Consider the following 25,413-nt stretch of genomic DNA (forward strand, 5'->3'; position numbering starts at 1 on the left):
AGCAACAGTGTTCTCCTACATGACTGCATTGTTATAGCCTTCAAACACAACTCCTTTCTTGAATTATTCATCAATCAACCTAATAGAAGTTTCAAAAAGATTAACTAATACGATTTATTCAACACAAGTTGCTTTATGATGTTTTTGAATTTTTGAGATGAGGATTCATAATCTGTATTATTTGGTTTCTTCAGACTACTGCTCTCATCGTGAGCGTTATTTTCTACACCATTTAGGTCGATGTAGCCATAGGCCTTCTTGAGGCGTATCTTGCCGAAAGATTCTCGAGTTTGACAATATACATCCGAAGAAGGTTGGAGGTTTCATTGACAAAATATTGTGAAAATGATGGTGAGGACAGTAGGTTTTTTTTTTTTTTTTTTTTACACGATGGTCACCATTTATCAAGGCCCAGAAGCCACTCAGGGATAAGGGTTATTGCAAGTACAGTACGTTAGTGTGGAGATTTATTGAAGCGTTTACTTGAGGTGGTCCAAAGAATCCAAAGAAGATAAAGTTGCTTGTAATTGTTAAAAAAACTTTGAAGCTCCAACATTTTGAAACTGATACGGTAAACGCTCACAAAATTATGAAGCATCTCTCTAACCCTGACTCAAAAACACCTTTTTTGATTACCATGTGCCTGACGCATGTGAACCTGCTTGCAGAAGTCAGAAAATAACACAGCTTTCAAACATTTTTTTCGCGCACAGAATCACTGAGTCATGGAACAATCTACCTGCATCAAGTATTGGCTGCTGAGACACCTGCATCCTTTAAAAACCCTCAAACTTTCACAAAACTCTCCCCAAACTATACTTAATGTCTCCCTCCTATACATAGCATTACCCAAAACACGCTGTAGCCTCAGTCGCAAAGTAAAAATTAGAATTAGAATTTCCTTGATTTCCCACCGCACATGACAGCTTATTACAACTGTGAAATCTCTCACGTAATTGTCTTCTCGAACCTGCTCTTTCCTTTTTATAGTGTTTTTTTCCTTACCATGACATTCCACTCACAGCTCAGTATTTGCATATAGCCGCCTGTGCTATGGTAAATATCCGTGGAACTATGCATTTCATGAATCGCTATTTACTTGCCTCCCCACGAGGGCAGAGTTAGACACGAAGTCAGTATTTAATGTGAGAAAAATCGCTCTTCCCAAGTAGAGGCTTTCTGGTTTAGGACAAAATTTCAAATTGACTCAGTCCAGAAGGATTTCTCCTTCACTGATTGAGGACCACCAAAGAATCAAACAGGTACTACACGTTGCTATTTGCCAAAAAGTTAAGGAGATTTTATGTCTTTGACAATTGCACATCATCCTCTATACTGTACATGCACTTTTGATAAAGTGCTATTAAAAACGTAAGCCTGACAGACCAACGAAAATTCTATTTCAAACTTAAGTGTAATAAACAAAAGAAAATTAAATTTTAAATTCAAATATGAAACAATAAAAGAAACTTCTTTTTTTTTGTTACAAAGGAGTCACCACTTATCAAGGCCCGGAGGCCATTTGAGGATAAGGGTTAATGAGTGTACTGTTATGGGAAAATGTCATAGAAATCGTTAAAAGTGGAAATTTGGTAAATTGAAAGGGAACGGCTCATCAAGAACTTGTTTATGTTGGACTTGAAGACAACCATATTGCGGTCAGCTGGAAAGCAGGCAAACAGAAGAGAGTTCCACAGGCGTTCATTTCTAAGAAAGAAGCTTTCTTCATGGAATCTACATTTAGGTTTAAGCACAAATAAAGAGTGGGGAAATTATTGATAGTGGTTTCAGTTAGACGAGTGTTTTTCATAAAAGTTTGGTGAGGAAGGTATCATAGAGTGGAGCTCAGACGAGCACTTGTCATTAAAATAAGGATAAAGCAGAGACAGGCTTGTAACATCTCGTCTGTAGGAAAGAGGTTGCAGGGAACAGAAAAGGGCATCCCCTACTAGGCTACAAAGTCTATTTTGAACTCAGTCAAGGCAGGATAAGCTGCTTCTAGCAGCTCCTTCCCAAATGTGGCAAGATTACTCCATCCTCAGACGTACTTGGCTCTTATATAGGTAGAGAATTGTATCAGCAGTGAAATATCTACTAGATAGGTAGAATGATCCAACCGTTTTTCCAGCAACCTTGGCAACGAATTTGATGCACGTGTTCTATTTCAGATCAAGAGTAAAGGTCAGACTCAGAAGCTTGTCAAAACATGAAGCCTCACTAAGACTACAGCCATTAATTCCAACTGATGCCAGATGGGAATGAGAATGGTGATGATATAAAGATAGAAGTTTGATTTTAGATGCATTATAATTAACCAGCCACCTCTTTCCTCATTGTACCATGTGCTCAAGATCAGAGGAGAGAGAATCAGAGAGAACTTGGTCGTTTATGACCTTTGAAGTGTTGTCATAGATAGTAGTGTCATCAGCATAAATGTCTATAAATGATCTCAAGATGCGATTTAGGAGATCATTGATGTAGATCTAGAAGAGAATTGAGCCCAGGATTGACCCATGAGGGACTCCAGCATTAATATACTGAGCTGATTTTTGCCCATCAGCCACTACTATTATGAACTTATCAGAGATAAACGATTTAATAATTGAGAAAACATTTTCAGCTATACCGTAACTGGAGATCTTGTGGAGTAGACCTTTATGTCGGACCTATCAAAGGTCTTTGATATGTCAAGAGCAATTGTCCTAGAAAGGAAGTCTCTGTCGAGAGATTCACTAATCCTATGAAATATAAATGTTAGCACATCTGCTGTAGGTGCAGAATGAAAACCATATTGCATGTCACTGAAGAGGTTATTTTTGTTGAGGTGGTTGACTACTTCTCTATTTAACACAGATTCCAGCAACTTACTCGTGACGCACAGGAGACTTATTGGTCTGTACTGAGAGGGAAATGACCGATTACATGAATTTTTAAGTACATGACATATTGATGAGGTTTTCCATCGTGTTGGGAAGCAATTCTCCTTAAGACAATGTTTAAACAGCTTTGTAAGTATCGGAGCTAGTTCTGGTTGAAGTGACACAGAAAAGAAAAATTAATTTCAAACTTAAGAGTGACAGACAAAAGAAGACGCTATTTCAAACTTAACTGTGACGGATATAAGAAAATAAGACAGAATTTTCATGGCAAGTGTTCGCCTGAGCTCCAATCTATGTTCCGCCCTTACCAAACATTCACAAGAAACACCCATTTGGCTGTAAACACTATCAATAATTTCCCCCACTCTTTATCTGTGCCTAAACCTAAACGTAGATTCCATGAACAAAGATTCTTTCTTAGAACTGCACACCTGTGGAACTCGTTTACCGGCTTTCCAGCTGGCTACAATATGGCCGTCTTCAAGTCCAATGTAAACAAATTCTTGATGAGCTGTTCCCCTTAAGTAATCCAATTTACCAAATTTACACTTCTAACGATTACTTTATTGTCCTTTTGACCACTGTACACTCTTTAATCCTTAGCCTCACGTGACCTCTGGGCCTTGATAAGTGGTTACTCCTTTGTAAAAAAAAAAAAATGCAGGAGAAAATTCTATTTCAAACTTTAGAGTGACAGACAAAAGAAAATTTTATTTCTAACTTAAGCATGACGGACTTTTTGTGAGTTTTATTGCACTTGAACCCTGTACACAACGATTTCATCATTACGATGTTTTATTTTATTTGAAAGGTTTTCATTTCTGTATACCCGATTTTATAGCCTGTAATTGTAGCCATTAAGACAATCATGAAACTTCCAGAGTATGAAAGAATTGGTTTAAAGAATATCACAAAATCTTACCTACTTAATTTCCCAATTAAGTCTGCAAAAGCCCCAAGTGGAATAAATGGAAAGAACCGAGGATCTTGGATAAAAGTAAACGTCCTCTAATGCTTCCAATCTGCCGAATAGATCAAAGTCTTTTGTAAGTCATATTTGTACAGGGCTTCTGCAGACATTAGGACCTCCCTGTGGAGAGAAAACATTAAAACAGCTGTCTACTTTGTGTTTTATCAAAGAATTTTGATCTGATTCATATGTCTTTCGAGGGTTAGGGTTGTGGAAAAATGGCTTCTTCCTAATGGAGGTGAGCTGCTTTGCATCATTTATTTAAAAAAAAAAAAAAAGATGTAGTGGATATCAGCTGAGCTTAAGGGTGTTTATCCGTCATTTTTCTACCCAACAAAACAAAATCTTCAAATTTAAGAAAGAGGAAAGTTAGGGGTACACAAAAAATGCTGTCGATAACCGATTTGTGTGCAAAAAAAAAAAAACAAACAAACTGTAAGACAGACGAAAACTAGGATGTGGAAAAAAAAATATATGTATATATATACTAGCAGGCCGTCTGGCGTTGCCCGGTTGTAAAATATGCATAAATACTATATTTTAATTTATACAGAAACTGAGACATGTGCATGCGAGTATTAAGTTTTTTTTTTTTCTAAACAGTTCACTTCTTCTAAGTAAAAAAAAAATGCTCAGGCTGAGATCGAAATGAAACCCTAAAGTCAGTGAGTCAAGTACAATAACCATTAGACCAGCCTGACACGTTCAATGTGTTTTTTAAAACCTATCTTTTTCTTAACATAAGGACGCTGTCATGTTTCACGACCATGCATATGTTTTGGATCTACAGACTTGGAATTTGGTATATAGGGTATTCAGACATGTAGAAAACTTTTTAAAAGGCTTACATCCGGAAAAAAGGGCTGCTAAGGGGTCAATATTGAAAAATGGTACTTAAGAGTCATCGGATTTTTTTTTTATCTGTTTGCTGTTTCACAAATGCACATGCGTGAATTGTTCGCATGACAAATTACTTATGAGAGTGGAGAGTTGTATATTTTGGTTTCGACTCTAGCTGATGGCACCCAAGTCATATATATATATATATATATATATATATATATATATATATATATAATTTTTTTTTTCCTTCCGAGAATTTAAACTGCATTCTTTATTTTTATTTTTGCATATTTTATTCAAAGCTTCTTTAGACTATATATATATAATTATTTTTTTTACTATAATAATTAAATACCTACAGACACTAGTGTTTCATTCTTTTGGGAATCTTCAGTGCAGGGTATCACGATTAACACCAGCCGACAGATTCCAGATTCGAACTCGGCAACATATATATATATATATATATATATATATATATGCATACACGTTTCATTAAATAGCACAGATAACTCTTGCTTGTTTTTCTTGTAATCCTCCTTTTCTCTTTGTCGGACCATTTTCCGAACGTTTTTTCCGAGTGAAAAAAGAAATTTCCCATAATCGCGAATATATATATATATATATATAGTCATCCACATACAGTACTGTTTCGCTGTTTCACAGCTCATCAGTGCGGCTAGACAGGCAACTACCTCAAGCCAGGATTGAAACCCGACCGTTTGTACGGCAGTCAAGGCTCCTAACCATTACGCTATTGGCGGCTGCTTGAACGAGTAGTGAGTTTAACGATGTTTTGATATCGTTCGAAATACCTATATATATATATATATATATATATATGAGCAAACAGTTAATAAAATATGTTAAAAAACACTTTGAAATGAGTTAAAAACATATTTAATCTGAAAAGGAAACACTAGATAAATGGATAGTCCTTAATCCGCGGAGTTTCGAAGAAATACTCTCCTTCTCATCAGAGGGTAGGAATTAGCAAAATGCGGGATCAGATTTTGCATGCAGAAGTATTTGATGAAACAACAAGTAAGTCAAAGATCTTACTTGAAAACAAAATAAGTTAAGCAGAGGGAATATGGTAAAGAAAAAGGTGATTACACATGAATGGATAGTCTAGAAAATCCAGTGACGGTAAAATCCAAATGTAAAACTTCAAGAAAGTTAAAAGAATTTCCATTTGTACAAGTAAAATCCAAAGACATCCCGTAATTGGAAGAAGATGGTCCATAATATATATATATATAAACTGGAAAGAAATTTGAAAAAAAATTAATTGGTCCAAATTATCTTTACATTATTTTTATTTTTTTTTTTTTTGAAGGTGGCTTCCTAAATAATCAAAATCTGAACGGATCCTGGATTAATTGGATTGTCTGGATTAATTGGATTGTCTGGATTAATTGGATTGTATGGATTAATTGGATTGTCTGGATTAATTGGATTGTATGGATTATCATTCTCATTTTGGATGTTATTTTCATAAAATTTCAGCCTAAGCTGCATAAATTTCATATTGTTCTGAGATCATCAGATATAATTTCTTATCATTTGTGCCCAGCATCTCTTCAGCCATTGCTTTCACTTTCATGCAGCATCATATTTCTTTCACGTGCATGATAGACTGAAAATGTTATTTCAAACTTAAGCGTGGACAACCAACGAATAGACAGATGGAGGTAACCATATGAATGCATGTATAATGGTATTTTAGTGATAAAGATGCGATTTTAAACTTAAGCATGACAGAGACTGACGAACTGACACTTTTGGCTCGGAGCAAAGTGTATTATCTGTTTTGATACAATACTTTATCTTTTCTGGCTTCTCAGTCAGCAAAGAAGAAATTAGACTAAGGCAAATTTTATCACAATTCCAAGTATTTTTTGGAAACCAAATTTTTTTTACATAAAAAGCTGATACTGTGTCTACGTCTGCCCTTGTGGGGAGTTGACTAAAGAGGGACAAACTAACAGAACTTGTGCTCGAAAAACTGAACTTCATCTCAACTTAAAACTTGATAAAGTGATGGTTAAATTTTTTGTGCAAAGCTTAATTTAAGCAAAGACTAGTTCATATTATTAAAAAAAAAAAAAAAATTGGGAAATGTCAAAACGGGAAATGTTACAATTGGGTGCTTCAAAGTCATATTCATTTTTTGGCAGATTTTAGGAAATAATTAAAATAATGTCATACTAAGGAGTTTTAATGTTTTAATATTTTAATGTTTTAGCAATCAGAAAAAAAAAATGGGGGAGTATTTTTCTTCTGATTTTTATTGCATGTAATCGATTTAAAGAAAACTAGAAAAGCACACAGCTCTGCGAAGATGAAAATTCTTCTGAAAATAATCTGATGTTCTTTTTTTTTGCGTTGGGGGGGATAGAAATCACAAAGAATAAACAACAGATAAAGATGGGGTTGAGCAATCAAAAGGAACAGATCGTTGGATAAGAAAGAAAGCAGTTAAAAACGAAAGATGAAGGTGGGGATAAAAAAGAGGATGGTTAAAAACGAAAGATTGAGGTTGGAATTAAAAAAAAAGGTAAAAAGGATATAAAACCGTTAAAAATCTGGAAGGAAATTTAGAAGAAAAAAAGTAAAAGGAAAGTCTGGGTAATCACACAGAATTCTTTTTTTTTTTTTCTCACCAATATTTTCTTTGTTGGCACTAGAGGCAGTTGCAGACGTCTGCGATGGAGATTTGGTGTCAGGTGTTGAAGCAGCAGCGGCCGATGCCGACTTTTCTGTGCCTGGAATTAAGCAATCAAATTATTCTTAGTTTCAAAGATTCTTTTTTATTTGATTATTTTAAATTGTATGTTTACAATTTATGCAAATCTGATACAGTTTGGTTCATTTTAGTTTAGTTTCTAATCATTTAAATTACTTGTACTGATCAGACTACTGTTCTCATCATGAGTGTTATTTGTGCAATTTTCCCCTGTCGGTCTTTATAAGAGTTACCTCCCCTTTGTCAACCAATTTTTTTTCAGAAATTCGAAATAATAACCATAAAATAGAGACTAACTGACAAAATATGAAAATATTTACGAAGCCAGTCACTTTTCTCTTTTCTTTTCCAAACCATAACTAACATGCCTGAGGACGGTTGAAGGATTATCCGATTGTAACGTTGCACAAATAACACTCAAGATGAAAACGATAGTCAGATGAATACAAGTAACATAAACAATCAGCCCTTATCTAAAAAGTTCAGAACTTTTCTAATTAGTTCATTTAACAATAAATAGCCTAGAAGGTGGCTGGTGAATTTTAATGCATCGAAAACCAAGCTTCTCTCCTTTCATCATCAACGCTCTGATCCCCACCACACCCCAATTGAAATGAATGGCTCTCGTCTTGGGGAAGCTCCATGTCTTGACAAACTTCTGGGGCTGACCTTTACCCCTTGATCTGAAATGGAACACATACATCAAATCTGTTGCCAAGATCGCTGGAAAAATGATTGGATCACCCTACCACTCCAGAAAGTATCTCACTGCCGATGCAATCCTATATCTGTATGTGCCAGGTATGCCCTAAATTGAAGCATTGTTGTTACATTTGGGTAGAAGCTAGTCGGAGCACCCTATCCAGCCTTTATAGAGTTCAAAACCAGTTTCGAAACCAAGTAGGTAACACCCTTTTCTCTTCCCTGCAACCTCTTTCCCTTAGGAGAGACGTTGCGAACCTGTCTCTGCTTTATCGTTATTTTATATGGCAAGTGCTCGACTAAACTCCAATCTATGGTTTTCCCTTGTCAAACTTTCACAAAAAACACTCGACTAGCTACAACCACTATATACGATTTGCACCCACTCTCTAACTGTGCCCAAATCTAAACGCAAATTCAATTAACAAAGCTTCTATATATGGCATCTTTTCGTATCTTCTTCTTCTGATGAAAAGCATTAGACTTCGAAATGCCTGGCATAAAGATAATTCATATCCCCTACACACTATATTGTATTCCTTTGTTTCAAATTGATTGGTAAATCTATATACAACAGTATATATTTTTCTATCAATATATTTTCATATATATATACACTTGTGCCCGAAATTATTCATACCCCCCTTGAAAATTGAGTTTATTAGGTGTAACTTTGTAAGAATTTATTGTTTACGTCCATATTGATACATATTCTTAATAAACCTCTTCTGATCATTTTCGTCATTTTAAAATCTCGGGATACTTGTAATAAAAGAAATATACAGCTATTTATAAAATCTGCAATGTTCAAAAATAATCATACCCCCTTATTTTTTCAGTATTAATCGAGTTTCTGACTGTTTGTTTCCTGTTTGATTCTTATTTTGAATGCTTTTATACAACCTTTGATTAATTTCATTTCGTTTTTTGCATTTTTCAGAAATTAAATGATATCAACTGAAAACCAATAAAAGAATAAAAATTATTAGAATGGGGAAGAAAAAAGAGCTTAGTAATGATCTTAGGACTAAAATTGTGAATTCACATAAGGATGGTTTAGGTTACAAGTCAATTTCCAAGAAATTTGAGGTCCCTACAGCAACAGTACAGAGCATCATCAAAGAATTCCAGAGCCACCACACAACAAACAACTTGATTGGTAGAGGAAGGAAAAGGAAACTGTCTGCTAGAGCCACCAGGAATATTGTAAGAAGTGTTAATGCAAATCCAACCACCACTACTAAGGACATTTTAGAAAATATGGAGTCTTCTGGCATAAAAATATCAAGGCAAACATTGCAAAGGACTCTGGATGAAAATGGTCTGAAAGGAAGAAGACCAAGAAGGACTCCATTGCACACCGGAAAACACCTTGCAGCACGTCTAAAGTTTGCTAGGACCCATGTGAATTCTCCAGAGTCCGTTTTCTCAAGTATTTTGTGGACTGACGAAACAAAAATTGAATTGTTTGGCCATATGGATGCTTCTTACGTTTGGAGGAAGAAAGGAGAAGCTTACAACCCAAAGAACACCATACCCACGGTGAAACATGATGGTGGTAGCTTAATATTTTGGGGCTCCTTTTCGGCTAGTGGTCCAGGTAGTTTGGTCAAGATAGATGGAACCATGAAGAAGGAGCAATATTTGGAGATACTCCAGAAAAACATTAGACAAAATGCGGAGAAGCTCCATTTAGGACCAAACTGGGTCCTTCAACAGGATAATGATCCAAAGCATACTGCCAAAATAGTCAAGAAATGGTTTGAGGATAATCAAATTAATGTTTTTGAATGGCCTAGCCAGAGTCCCGATCTGAACCCTATCGAAAACCTCTGGCACATATTGAAAACTGAGGTTAAAAAGCGGAAACCTTGAAATTTGAGGGATTTGGAGAACTACTGCATTGAAGAATGGTCAAAAATCAGTGTTGATGCTTGTAAAAACCTTGTTGATAAATATCCAAAACGGTTACAGGCAGTTATTAAGAATAAAGGGCATGCTATTGACTATTAGTAAGAGAGGTATGAATAATTTTGAACTAGTGCCATTATTGTTTTTCTTTGTATAATGTTTCAAACTTGCATAATTTATTTATTTGTTGAGTTTAAATTAAATGCTGATGCTTGATTTATTGTTTGAAATCCCTTTAATATTGTCTACCTTCTGGTTTGAGCAATATTCTTATAGAAATCTCAAAAGTTCCGAGGGGTATGAATAATATCGGGCACAAGTGTATATAGATATATATATATATATATATATATATATATATATATATAGAGAGAGAGAGAGAGAGAGAGAGAGAGAGAGAGAGAGAGAGAAAGAGAGAGAGAGAGAGAGAGAGAGAGAGAGAGGCAGGCATACGCATTTTTGTAAGGAATCGTCAGGCACTTAGCTCTACCCACGTACTGAGCACTCTTGAATCAAGTACTGAAAATCTATACATATCATATGACATGTCCTTCTAATAGATATTATCATATATATAATAGGTATTATCATATATATAATAGGTATTATCATATATATAATAGATATTATCATATATATAATAGGTATTATCATATATATAATAGATATTATATAATGAGTAGGGTTGGATCAAATACAATTGTATTTGTATTTCAATTGCATTTAAATACAATTTTAATGTAATTGTATTTGTATTTTAACATCACAAGAAAAAGTAATTTGTATTTTTATTTTTATTATGGCATCCAGGAAAATAGTATTTTGTATTTGTATTTATATTTGAGAGGGAGAGAGAGAGAGAGAGAGAGAGAGAGAGAGAGAGAGAGAGAGAGAGAGAGAGAGAGAGAGAGAGAAGGAAACTTTCAGATCTCTAATGATAATAAAATGCAATGAGGACACGATATAGAATGTAATGTAGATGTCAGATTTGGAAGGAAATATTTCTTTTCTTTTTTTTTGCATATTTTCAGATTTGTTTATTTGAAAAAAAAAAGTACTTATATTTGTTTTTGTTTAAATCGGTTATTGTATTTTTATTTGTATTTTGAGATTGAGGAATAAAAGTATTTGTATTTTTAGACTTAGGAATAAAAGTATTTGTATTTGTATTTGTATTTCTGGTGACCTAAACGAAAGTATTTGTATGTGTATTTCAATTGTTAAAAGTCAGTACTGATCCAACCCTAGTGTGTACATGATATAAAAGATGATTTTCCCAACAAAAAAAAAAAGTCACTGAAAAATAAAAACAACTTTTATTTTAATTGACAAATAAGATTTTCGGTTAAAAAAAAGATTATAAGAAAAAAAAAAAAAAAGATTATAAGAAAAAAAGAAACAAAAAGATTAACAGTAATTTCAAATCAGAAATGATTTACGCTGAAATAAAACATTAATAATGCAAGAAAAAAAGTCTGTTTTATTCAGATAATATATTCCGAAATGTGCTCTGTCGGAAGTTGTGAAGACTTGAGGGTGAGTATAAAAATAATATAAACTGACTCATAAAAATAATGGAATGGCTAATGATGATGATGATGATGATGATGATGATGATGATGGTGGTGGTGGTGACGATGGTGATGATGATGAGGGTGAGGAGGAAGATGATGGTGATGATGATGCCGCCGCCGACGGTGATGACAGTGATGATGATGATGATGATGATGATGATGATGATGATGATGATGATGAGTACAGTGATTATGATGATGATGATGACGACGACGACGACGACAACGGTGATGATGGTGATAATGACAATGACTATAATGATGATGCTGATGATGGTGATAATGATGGTGACGATGATGATGATGACGACGACGGTGATAACGACGACGGTGATAATGACGATGGTGATAATGATGATGCTGATGATGGTTATAATGATGGTGACGATAATGATAATGATGATGATGATGATGACGACGGTGATGATGATGGTGATAATGGCGATGACTATGATGATGATGATGATGATGCTGCTGCTGATGATGATGATGATGATGATGATAGTGGTTGTGATGATGGTGATAGTACTGATGTTTTTTTTTAATTTTAACTTTTTGGATTAGAACAACATCGTTTCGGTTAATTTCGGTTCTTCATATCACTCATTACTATTATTGTTACGTTACTGTTTTCGCCTTAAAAAATCCAAGAAAGATGATTTTTGTTTAAACATTTGTAGATTAACGCCTTCCGCTGAAGGCGACCAACGACCTTCTCATGATAAAGCTTTTATGATTAGAGTGCTTAGCGGTGGCTCTCGTGAAGTAGATATTGTCGTGCACTGACGACCTGCATGTACCAAGTTCGATCCAGTCAGTTTCACGTATGGATGTTGGCAACCTTTATGTTGTCTCTCTTGTATTTAGTAATTCTAAGAAGAATTGGAAAAACAATTCGATCAACAGAAACGATGACTCATACGATTTCATCTTATTATTACGATCCTTAAGTTATATTTGGACATTAAAAGTTTTTTTTTGTTTTTTTTTTACATTTGTTAAAAATAACAGCCTGTTTTATTTTATTTTATTTATTTTTCTTTAGCTGGGTGAAAACAGATCTTCTTGTAATTCGGCCGTTCAAGTGTAACGTGTCTGGTTGTGACTTAAGGAAGATAAAAAAAAACTTATGTGATGAATGGTGGCCCCTCTCTGTCTATCTCCTCGTCACTTTCTGTTGTTTCCTTTTCTCTCTCATCTCCCACTCTTTTTCCCCTCTCCCTTTTTCTGTTTCCCCCTGTTTCTCCCCCTCCCTCCCCGTTCCTCTCTTTTTTGCTCTCTTACTCAATATTTCTCTCTCTTTCTCCTTCTATCTACTCCACTCGCCCTGTCTCCTTTTCTCAGTTTCAAAAACTAAAAAAAAAAATATCTCCCTTAAAACAGAAATAAGGCAAAACTTCTCCATGTTCCATTTCTTTGCATATTATAGTGTTCATTCCATTAACAGAAAATGGTTCATGCGAGAAGACAACAAAGCCCTTCTATTCAGTTTTGTTTTCCATTTCAGCCTCATACACCTCCACCTAAAAATAGGTTGAAACTCGAAATTGCTTTAGAATCAAGTGGACAAGTTGTTCTAAACAAATACGCGTGTTTAAAACCAAATGTTGAATTTCATCTGGACTTCACCTTTCGATTGCTTGAAGATGGATAAAAATTACTCCGAAACATATCAAATCCCAAAAAGAAAATTAAAAAAAATATATATTTGTAAAATTGCTTTTTAAATGTCCAACTATGAACCATATACCTATAGTTACATCAGTAATTATATAATAAACAAAAATAACGAGAAAAGAGATTTCCATCAGTAATTATATAATAAACAAAAATAACGAGAAAGAGATTTTATCCCCGAAATATTTTAGATATCCACCATCCTGCTTATATAAAACAGTAAGGCCATATTTACTGATTTATACACGTGATTGATTTTGAAAAATAAATAGAGATATACGGAGATTTATAATTTGATAAGAACTTGGTTCTTTTCTCTGATTTTGCTCATACGTCACTTGCATACTATTTCATGAATTGATTGATTGATATTTGATCTATTATTCTATTGAAAATGCCTTTTAGTTCACAAAATGTTTTTTTGCATATTTAAAAATTTATATATATATATATATATATATATATATATATATATATATATATATATATATATATATATATATATATATATATTCAACCTAACCACTGATTCATTTTTACTTTTGTTTGTTCTTTGACACAAAGAAACTATCCTTGAAAATCTATGGTCTTTTATTATCATGATTTATTGTTTGAATTTTTCATGAATTAATAAATATTTAAATTTATTCAATTTTGATTTTATTATCAATTTTTCTTGTTTATACACGCATATTTATATACCCACATATTTATATATACACATATATACACACATACACACATGAAACATATTTTTGCAGTCGATTTTTCATCAACCAGAAAGCAAAACTCGTACACTTCGTTTTCGTATAAAATATAAAAATTTTTATTTGCTGTTTCTTTCGTTACTGCCTGATAACACGTGATCCTAGCCAGAGACAAAGAGAGCGGACCAGAAACAGGGTAGATAGTGCCATGATTGTGCGATGTTGATTTGCCAGCTAACTGTGGCTTGTTTCCATTTTCCTTTTCTCCGGGCTATATATGTAACCTTCTTTTTGAATTATTTCTCTATAATGTACCTGTTCATATTTGACTTTTAATTAAAATATTCTAGTGTTCACGGCAATTTAAAAAATAAGTTCAAATTGAAAAGGCAAAAAGAAAGTCCGCAGCAACAAACTTGCTTAAAACCAGCTTAAATTAACGCCGCTAAATTAGTTTAAAATATCCACAAACAGGCAAAAAAGCATTTCTAATCGTAATTGTTGTTGTTCCAGGTTATACAACGTAACATTTAGTCCGACTTTCTATTAGTGATCGTCAGGAGCTTATTAATCTCCACCTTTCTGGTTTATCCAATCGAGAAATCAGCCACAGATTGAAATGTGATGAGAAAACAGTACGAAAGACTGTGCAAAAGCACGAAAACACCGGCAGTGTTCATGATGCCCCTAAATCTGGTCGTACTAGTGTTACTTCCAACAGGGAAGACAATGCTATCAAGATCAGCAGCCTAAGAAACAGATTTGAAACGGCTCCCCAAATCCAGCAACAGTGCAATCTTGTTAAAAAGTGCTCTCTTTCTACTGTCAAGAACAGATTAAAGGAATTTAATTTGCGAGGATCTGTTGCAAGATGCAAGCCAATAATTTCTGTAAAGAACAGAAAGTGCCGTCTGGACTTCGTAAAATGCAATGAAGATCATGACTCTTCATATTGATCAAAAGTGCTTTTTAGCGATGAAACCAAGTTCAATAGGCTAGACAGTGATTGTAGGCAGTACGTCCGTCAAAAGAAAGACAAAGAATTTTATCGTAGGTGCTCAGTTTCAACGCTGCTAGGTAGTGGAGGTTCAGTTTTGGTGTGGGACATTATTCGTACCAATGGTCCAGGGCCTATAGTTTGCTTGCAAGTACATTAATATATTGAATGAGCATTTTCTACCATACTTTGGTCGGAATTTGAATGATAATCTCATCTTCATGCAGGATAATGCTCCTATTCACACAGCTGACAATGTCAAGAGGTTCCTAGAAGAGCATGATATTCTATGTTTGGATTGGCCTGCACAATTTTCAGACCTCAATCTTATCGAAAATGTATGGCATTACATCAAACAGCAGCTACACAATGATAAAATTTCAAATTTGGAAGAACTTTGGACAAAAATTAAAGAAAACTGGGATGCCCTTTCCCTGGAGTATTGCTGCAGTCTAATTCAAGGAATTCCCAAAAGATTGCAGGCTCTCAAATTGCAGAAGGGCTATGCTACTAAATATTAACTAGTTCATTGTGTTCCTGTTGTATTTGTGTTGCATTAATGTCCTAAAGTTACATTTAAATAAAAATTTTCCATTGTGCAGACTTTCTTTTTGCCTCCTCAATTTGAAGTTATTTAAATTGACATGAACACTAGAATTTCAATTAAAAGTCAAATATGAATAGGTAAAATTATAGAAGAATAAAAGCCCAATCAAATGAGGTATAGTTTGTTTAAACAGTTACATTAAATTTAGCTTTGATTTGCAGTTTTTGAAAAAATTACAAGTGCGGACTTTCTTTTTGCCGCCTGTGTACATATATATGTAGTCTTGAGAGTTTCTTTAACACCTTTAAAACTATGTTTTTCGTTGGAACATTATTTTGTCAGTAAACAAATTAATCTCCTGTATCGCTTAATAGTTTTACTTACATGAAAAAAAACAATAGGACCAATATTTTTTAGGAGATCATCAGTTGTTTACCTTGAAACACTGTTTCGAATCATATCTCTCTATCTATCTATCTCTCTAAATATATATATATATATATATATATATATATATATATATATATATATATATATAATATAACTACTTAATTTACTCACATAAAATTAATATACGAAAGTATAGATTTATGCGTAACCTGTAAGTATTTACTTCAACAGTGGTCAATACGTAGGTAGAGCTAGTTAGTAATTTATAAAATATATATGGTGATTAAGCTACACTGAATATTCCGCGTTTCATCCACTCTAGGATTCTTCAGGCTTATGCGAGAATTTTTGTGGTTGACTCACGTTTTTATATACGCACCTTCTATTGAGTTTTTAGTTAGCCAATCAGCTTTCTAGTATCCACCGCACCCTTCCTAATCAGTCAATGAGCAAGCACTTACAGGACAAAGGCTCAGTTGACCTCCGGTTGACCCATTCTTTTGTGTGTGTGCTATTTTGCGTAGATATCTAGTGTCTTGACCTGTTTTAAATCTAGGTTAAGTTTTTTATAATTCTTTTACTTTTATTTTATATATATATATGTGTGTGTGTGTGTGTGTGTGTGTGTGTGTGTGTGTGTGTATGTGTGTGTGTGTGTGTGTGTGTGTGTAATAGTTTATATATATGCATGTTTATTTATTTTTTATTTTTTTATTTGTTTATTTTCTATTGTTATTGTTAGTTTTAAAATTATTTTGTATCTCTATCCTAGAGTAAATTTTATCCTGTGGACACAGTTGTTCGCTATTTCTCTCCTACAGTTCAATAGATGTTGGGGTTCTTTAAAATATAGGATAGCAAATTTTTCGTGAAGGCATAATCTACATGGATCGTCTAGGTCTCTATATGTGTTTACTTGTCTTACTATTTTCCATTCGACAATGTTTGGTTTCATTCTTTTGTTTTACGGCATGTTCTGATAATTATAGGAGAAAAAGTGCAGCTAAAATCGAAGAATTGATATTTTCTGTAGATTTAAAACTTCTTCGGTTAATTTCTATTCGATGCGATAAACAGCTCTATCGTTACTAGCACCTGTTTAAGTTGGACAAGGCGAGATGAAAATAATGCAAGTGAAGCCACAAAGAACGTGTAAAAATGAAAACGAAGAAAGAAGATAACGAGACTTGGATGCGAAAGGAAGGTGAACAGAGATGAAAGTAAAGACAAAGTTTTTTTTTTACTGTCTCAGCTTTTTTGTCTTATTTTTTTTTTTTTTTATTTATTTTTTTTTTATACTACAGCTGAAGCAAAAAAAAAAAAAAAAAAAAAAAAAGCCAGAACTTGTTTTGCTTACAAGCATTACATCAGCCAACATGGCCGCTTTTTTTTTTTTTTAAAAAAGAAAGAATCTTTTGTCTGTTTTCTTTCGTGTGCAATAAAAGCTACTGATGCATCCAAAAAAGCTTTGCATAATTCCTTCTTTTTTTTTTTCGCCCTAAAGATAAGCATCTAACATTCAAGGTTCATTCAGTTCAAAAATTCAAATTCCATTTCAGATCAACTATTATTCTTTTTGAAATTAAAAGACAATCGAAAGTTTTGGATCAATTCTTACAAAGATTTGCAAGGCTACCCAGTGTTGCTTGGCAACCTTGAAGTAGTTTTTTTTTTAGTTCCTTACATTAAATGGCGTCATGCCTTTTCTGGAGCCATTTCCATGAAAGAAAAGATATTGGAAGAATAATTTCTTTCAAATATATTGTTGCATAATAAATTATTATTTTAACATGGCATACAAAACATTTTGTGCAACCTAATAAGTTGAATAAGAAATAGTTACAATAATGTCGCTAACATGTCGTGGTTAGCTTAAATAAAGTTTAGGAATTGTTCTTTTATTCATTAAAAAAACAATTCCAAAACATTTATTAAGATCTATTTACATAAAATTAGGTATACGTTTATATATTTGTATGTACATGGTATACTCCTAAACTAATTAACCGATCATTATGAAATTGGAAACATGGCTAATCAGCGTAAGGGTTTATAATAGAGGCCGCATTTACTTTTATTTTATACAAAGGGGACAAAAGTGGGGTCGAAAACCTTCGTAAAAATTCAGATATTTCTAAGTTTCATGAAATTTTAAGAATTTTTCCGGTTAAAAGCCGATGATTTGTGCATTGGTCAAATTTAAAAGCAAGAAGGTCATTGGCAGAAGGTCATTGGCAGAAGGTCATGGACAATGATGACCTTTATAAAGTTATAATAAGATATTTATCTTTTATTCTGTATTTTAGTTTTAACAAACAATTCCCAAAACATTTCTGAAGATTATATATATTTACATAAAGTTAAGTATACGTTTATATATTTGTATAAATATATAACTCCTAAACTAATTAACCGATCATTATGAAGTTTGAAACACACCTACTAGGTGCAAGGGTTTATAATATGGGATGTATTTATTTGTATTTTGTACAAAGAGGGCTAAGATAGGGTCAAAACCGTTCATAAAATTCTGATATCTCTAATTTTTTATGAAATTCTAATAACAGTTATTGGATATAAATTAATATTCCCTAGATTGTAGATTCTTTGTTCTGTTTTAAATGGTTTTAGGTTGTATAATATGAACACAACGTTCTATTGGAAAATTCAAATATTTCAGGTTTACATAAAATTGGATTTACAGTTATTAATCCTCCCAACCTTGCACGGTCGATATATCGACCCTAGCAACATAGCTAAAAAGATGATACGGTCGATATGTCGACCTTCTAATAATACGTTATCAAATAATTTTGCTGACCGTCTATTACCTTTTTGGTTGATTATTGTTTAATTGGGTCAGAGTCCAAAGGGTTAAACACTAATTCAGAAAGATTTCTTTGATTTTCATTTTTTCGTAAGATCTTTTAAGTAGTAATGGGACGATTGGTCTGAATCAGAATCGAGAATTGGAAACATCGAAATTTTTCGGGGTATCGGAATCGGCAAAAATTGTGTACATATTTCTGATACAAAAACGATTCCTCTAATTATCTCGTTTTTATTTGATTCTGTTTCAAACAAAATCTTCTACTGCTAGTAGTAATAATAAAATAATAAATATTTATTAATATTTAAACTACCAGTAAAGCTAAAAGCTATAGATTACCATATTTTTTATGTTTGAGAAAATATTTGCCCATTTAACATATATTTTTATGGTAATTGGTAAAAATAACAATTTTATAGTTTGATATTTAGAGGATCGGAATCGGTAATTTAGCACGGAATCGGGAAAAATATTGAAATCGTCCCATCACTGCTTTTAAGTGGAATCTTTAAATTTTAGAAATTGTCTCATCTAAAACCATTGAATGAATTTTAATTGAATTTGGAATAAAGATTCCAGACATAAGGTTTAATATCATCTTATTTTGATTATACTCTTTGTAAGGAGACACAAAAAACAACGGTGCAAAACTGTTCAGTTCAGGGAATTAATTTTACCTGCCCTGGGACGGGTATTCTAGGAAATTTTTTTCTTTAAACATGTAAATGCTGAAAAGAAAAGAAATTTAAAAACATTGCCGCAATTCAAGATGCATTTGTATAAACAGAACAAAAATTCCTTCCTAAATTACCATTCCAGAATAAGCAGGCACTTTGAAGAGACGATAAGCTAGCACCATGCAATTTTCAACTCTACCTCCAGCAGCCAAAATTTTCGTCTCTGTCTCCTCTTTGGCTATTTTATCAAATAATTCCAATTTCTTTTGCTTCTCTTCATCGGCTTCACGCTGGCGTTCCTTAAGGACATCTTGGGAGACGTGCAAGCGTAGGTCTTCCGAAGCGGCAATCATGTTAGACATATCTTTATATGCCTGCAGTTTGCGCTCCTTCTCTTCATCGGCTCGCTTGACTTTATCTTTTAACGCATCGCCATAAGCTTTCTCACTCTCTAAACGTTTCGCCTCCAATTCCTCTGGTTGCGCAAAACAAAATGTAGGACTCGTTTTAGTCGGCATCAGCATAAATCAAAAAAATAAAATGTAGGACCCTTACCAACGTCGATCCCAGATAAGATGTATTTACTGCACGGGATGAATAATCATTAAAATAATCATTAAAATAATCATTAAAATAATGGTAAAGTCAGTCAAGAACGCACAAACATCTAAATTTAATTAAATACAACTTTCATCTAAAAATGAGGGAAAATATTTTAACTCGATTGAAATAGCTAAAAGGCAGAACAATAAACATTCGAAATTTCAAATGAAAAGCCAAGATAAGCGATCGATTAGATTCTGATCAAGGAATGTGGGGCAAAAATAAATAAATATAAGTCAAAACAAAGACGGTCAGTTAACGGGAAGAGAGAGAAGTTGACACCCTTCTGCCGTCGCTGCCGCACACCACCCCATACTGATCCAAATTCTCTGTTACATAGGTGACAGACAGTGTCGGAAAATATCGGATCCAGGCAAAACCAGATGTGAATCGGACTGCTGGTGATGATGTCAACTCTACATTCTGATCGAAGAATCGAGATCATGTAACAATGAGAGAAAATATTTTAACTAGATTGGAATTGCTAAAAGTATTTCAAATTGAAGGTTAAAATAAGCAATTAGATTCCAATCAAGGAATATGGGGTGATGAAAATATAAAACAAAGGAAGCCAATCAGAGAGAAGATAGAGAGAGACGACACACTTCGGCCATTGTCACAACAACCACACACAAACCCATACTGATCTGAATTCTCTTGCTTGTCATAATATGACTGCAATGTAAATAAAACTTTGTTGATTTAGCAAAGTGTTGTTGGATTACAAAAACCACGGTCATCGAATTGTATATACTTTGGCATACATTTTGTAAAAGTGCGAACCATAAATTATATAGACGCAATATTACACCTGCCTTGGTTTATTAACAAACAAATTCCTGCATTATTATAACTACTATTATTATAATCATTATTATTATAATTACTATTATTATAATTACTATTATTATAACTACTATTATTATAATTACTATTATTATAATTACTATTATTATAATTACTATTATTATAACTACTATTATTATAATTACTATTATTATAATTACTATTATTATAACTACTATTATTATAACTACTATTATTATAATTACTATTATTGTAATTACTATTATTATAATTACTATTATTATAACTACTATTATTATAACTACTATTATTATAATTACTATTATTATAACTACTATTATTATAATTACTATTATTATAACTACTATTATTATAATCACTATTATTATAATTACTGTTATTATAATTACTATTATTATAATTATTATTATTATAACTACTATTATTATAATTACTATTATTATAACTACTATTCTTATAACTACTATTATTATAATTACTATTATTATAACTACTATTATTATAACTACTATTATTATAATTACTATTATTATAACTACTATTCTTATAACTACTATTATTATAATTACTATTATTATAATTACTATTATTATAACTACTATTATTATAATTACTATTATTATAACTACTATTCTTATAACTACTATTATTATAATTACTATTATTATAATTACTATTATTATAACTACTATTATTATAATTACTATTATTATAACTACTATTATTATAACTACTATTATTATAATTACTATTATTATAATTACTATCATTATAACTACTATTATTATAACTACTATTATTATAACTACTATTATTATAATTACTATTATTATAATTACTATTATTATAATAACTATAATTACCTTGAATGTTATTTTCACAAAGTTTCAGCAGAGTCTTTTTGTCAGTGCAAATATTGTTTTCTTTTTAATTTTTTTCTTACAAAGGAGTCACCACTTATCAAGGCCCAGAGGCCCCATGAAGATAAAGGTTAATGAGTGAACAGGGGTCATTGAGACACAGGGGGTGGGGAAGAATTGCTGTTTTTTTTTATAGGAATCTATTCCATCTAACACTTATCGTTAGGTAGTTTGTGACCTTGTAATTTTTAGCTCCTTACATTAAGTGGTTTCATACCTTGTCTGGAGCGATTTCCATAAACCATTTATAACCTGAATTATGATGTAGATGATTAAAAAAAGTATTTATTGTTAAGTTTAGAAGGCAGCATACTGAATGTAAGTAATGGACAGTTGCAATCTGGAGGTATCTGGCATCTACCCAGATACTGAACTAATACGTGCAAGGTGTGTTTGAATTAATTCCCATTTTTATTTATGTCGTTATATTCATTTATTTACAACTGAACGAATTAGTTCAACCAGGTCATAAAGGATTAACAATTACTACACTATCACATTACATTCATTAACCCTTATCCTCGAGTGGCCTTCTAGCCTTGATAAGTGGTGACTCCCAAGTTAGGAAAAAAATGCAGTTGAATTACTGAAAGATGATGATCAGTTTGCGTGAAAGAAGTGTAAGAGATTGAAAACGGATGAGAAGTCAGATGTGGAGAAAAACGATTGAAATTTGAATCTAGAGATTTACTTTGTTGCTGTCCTATTCTTAATCTGTTCCGACTTTGAAATTTTAAAAATCTTTGCAAATACATCTGAAATATCAGAAAATTTATCAGATGTCCTGCTGGTCAAGAGCAAGCTCAAAATGTTCCTTCATATAATAGTAATGGAAACGCATTTTTCATTTCTGCTTAAACGAATGACTATGAACACAAACGTGTTAAAAGCGAAAGAATAGAATGAGTTAAGAGGTAGAAGAAGCAAAGGAGTTGATAGACGTTGATCTTCCAAAGTTGCTAGCTAGCTATCACAATTTGAGCTAGTTTATATAACATTTTTGGACATTCGTGCATTCACCTGTTAAAACCTATTTTGCAATTTTTGCCTTTACCATCAATGTAGGCAAAACTCTTGGAGCAGTATCACCGTCTGCAGGTGACCTCCACATCAAATCACTAGATATTTTACTTTCCGGACAGATGTGTCTCTATGCCAATTAACCGCATTTTGTTTCTTCCAGCCAGGTGCGTATATGTGTCAAGTAGATTTTATTTATTCCTACCAAATGTTATTTCTGGTCCACCACACCTGATATTCAACAACGTTTTTAAGTTATGCACTCAAAATGAACAATTCATTCATAACACATCACTCAATAATTCTTGGCTTAACTAAGAAAACAAGAACTTCAACATTGTCTACTTTGAGGCTGATAAACTGATTCCAACGCTTCTGTATCAATTTGATTTTTTTGTAACAGACCATCGCCCCACACGCATGCGTGAAAGCATGAAACACTGGTGTCTGTAGATATAAATGTAATTATTTATTATAAGCCCTTTTAAGAATATTAAAGTTGGGCCCTGTCTGGGAAGCAACCAACTAGTGTTATGCAATGTCCACGACTTCCGTTCATTAAAACACTTTTGATTGTTTTACTCTTGGCATTTATAGGTGCTTAATTTCTTTTAATTCTCGTGGCAATTGACGCTTACTCAGAGGTAGCATCCTAACAAAATAGTCAGCACTAATGTTTGTAGATATAAATATAATTACTAATATATATATATATATATATATATATATATATATATATATATATATATATATATATATATATATATATGAATAAAATAAAGCAAGATATAAACGATGCTTTAGACGTTATGTGAATAAAAAAAAAAGGAAAAATCTAAAAAAGTAAAAACAAAAATAAAATCAACGTTTCGTCCCTATTTCAGGGGACATCATCAGGATTTCTAGGCGAGGATGTACAGGAAGACGGTCATATATCACATGCGAAAGAGGAGAAGTTAGTTCTCTTTCTGTTCTGGAGAGAGCTCTCTCGCCTAGAAATCCTGATGATGTCCCCTGAAATAGGGACGAAACGTTGATTTTATTTTTGTTTTTACTCTTTTAGGTTTTTACTTTTTTTTTTTATTCACACACACACACACACACACACACACACACACACACACACACACACACACACACACACACACATATATTAAATTGTAATTCAATGAATTTCAAAAAACTCTCATTGAAATGAATTTCATATCAAAGAATTTTTATTATTCTAAGCAAGACAAAGAATGCTTTAGAAAATTAATCTCCTTAACCTATAGGGTTTCGATGTCTGCCATCTCATCAGAGGAGAGAAAATATTAGCAAATATTTATAAAGGTATGCACCCTATTTGCTAAAGTCAGCCTTTATAAATATTTGCTAATATTTTCTCTCCTCTGATGAGATGGCAGACATCGAAACCCTATAGGTTAAGGAGATTAATTTTCTAAAGCATTCTTTGTCTTGTTTAGAATAATAAAAATTCTTTGATATGAAATTCATTTCAATGAGAGCTTTTTGCAATTCATTGAATTACAATTTAATTTATTTGCTCTATCTTGCATATCGAGCAATTCTTGTTTAGATGGGATAACTTAGTAATATTTTGTAAACCTTACAATCTCACGTTTCCATAACAACTGATTGTTAAATAAAAACTATTCTGAAGAGTATATATATATATATATATATATATATATATATATATATATGCGAAATTCTCTTTTTTTTGTTTATTTACAAACAGAAAGCTTTGCATATATTATCTGACTTCTCATCCGTCTTCATTGTCTTACTCTTATTTACAAACAAACAGGTCAATTACTGTAAAAGTGGTGGGCAAGTGTCTATATATATATATATATATAGACATTTGATGAGGTCTTTGCAATGGCGGTAGAGAGACGAGTTCTTGTGGTAAAAAGTTTTACAAGAAGGGACTTTCCATGGAAATAACGATAGAGTAGAGACACGTCTCTTTTGCGAGAACGAGGCTGTAGAAAACAGAAGAGATCACTTCCCACTAAATTGTGAAGTCGATTTTTTGTATTTTGTCAAGCAGCACCACCTCTCCAGATGTGGTTGCAGTACTCCTAAGACTTTCTTAGTATCATAGGACTATCTGACTTATATAGGAGGTCTTTGTTAAGACATAATAGATCTTATCTTCCACATTTGATGTTAATATTACATCATAGAACATTATATATCTTTACAAAGCCAAAATTCACCAATGCATGGAGTATTGTTGCCATATCTGGGCTGGTACATCTACCGCTAATCTCTCACTCTCAGACAGCGTTCAAAAAAGAGTCTCCACACTAGCAGGTCCCTTACACCCAGCCAATCTCAAACCTCTGTCTCATAGCTGCAATGTCACATCTCTGTGACCGTTTTACAAGTTCTTTAATCGAATGGGCTCTCATGAACTCGCGGCATTTGTGTCTCCTCGACGTACATACTCCCGACTATCCTGACAAACAGCAAAATCCCACCCTTTCTATTGTTGGGAAGTTTCTTTCTGCTTAACATTGGACTTTAGAATTCCCTCCCTCTTTCCTGCTTCCTTGACTACAGTCAAACCTGTAGAACTTT

The 25,413-nt window shown here is 32.8% G+C and overlaps 1 protein-coding gene across 50 annotated transcripts in view; it reads right to left on the reverse strand.

Moving 5' to 3' along the window:
- LOC145261258 (uncharacterized) overlaps positions 1-25,413 on the reverse strand; it is a 652,396-nt gene that overhangs the window by 215,853 nt on the left and 411,130 nt on the right. For 39 of the 50 annotated variants that reach the window (XM_080119659.1, XM_080119671.1, XM_080119664.1 and 36 more), the window contains exons 9-10: positions 19,653-19,928; positions 7,359-7,460 (exon numbers count right to left, since the gene is read on the reverse strand). The exons of 1 other annotated variant lie outside the window; for it this stretch is intronic. In XM_080119659.1, coding sequence (XP_079975785.1) covers positions 7,359-7,460; positions 19,653-19,928 — 378 coding nt within the window. The remainder of the gene's footprint in view (positions 1-7,358; positions 7,461-19,652; positions 19,929-25,413) is intronic. 10 more of the 50 variants (XM_080119678.1, XM_080119672.1, XM_080119700.1 and 7 more) reach the window with 2 other exon arrangements.

The sequence above is a fragment of the Euprymna scolopes genome, chromosome 37 (genome assembly GCF_053919585.1).
Source record: "Euprymna scolopes isolate OS-2025 chromosome 37, ASM5391958v1, whole genome shotgun sequence".
Taxonomy (NCBI): domain Eukaryota; kingdom Metazoa; phylum Mollusca; class Cephalopoda; order Sepiida; family Sepiolidae; genus Euprymna; species Euprymna scolopes.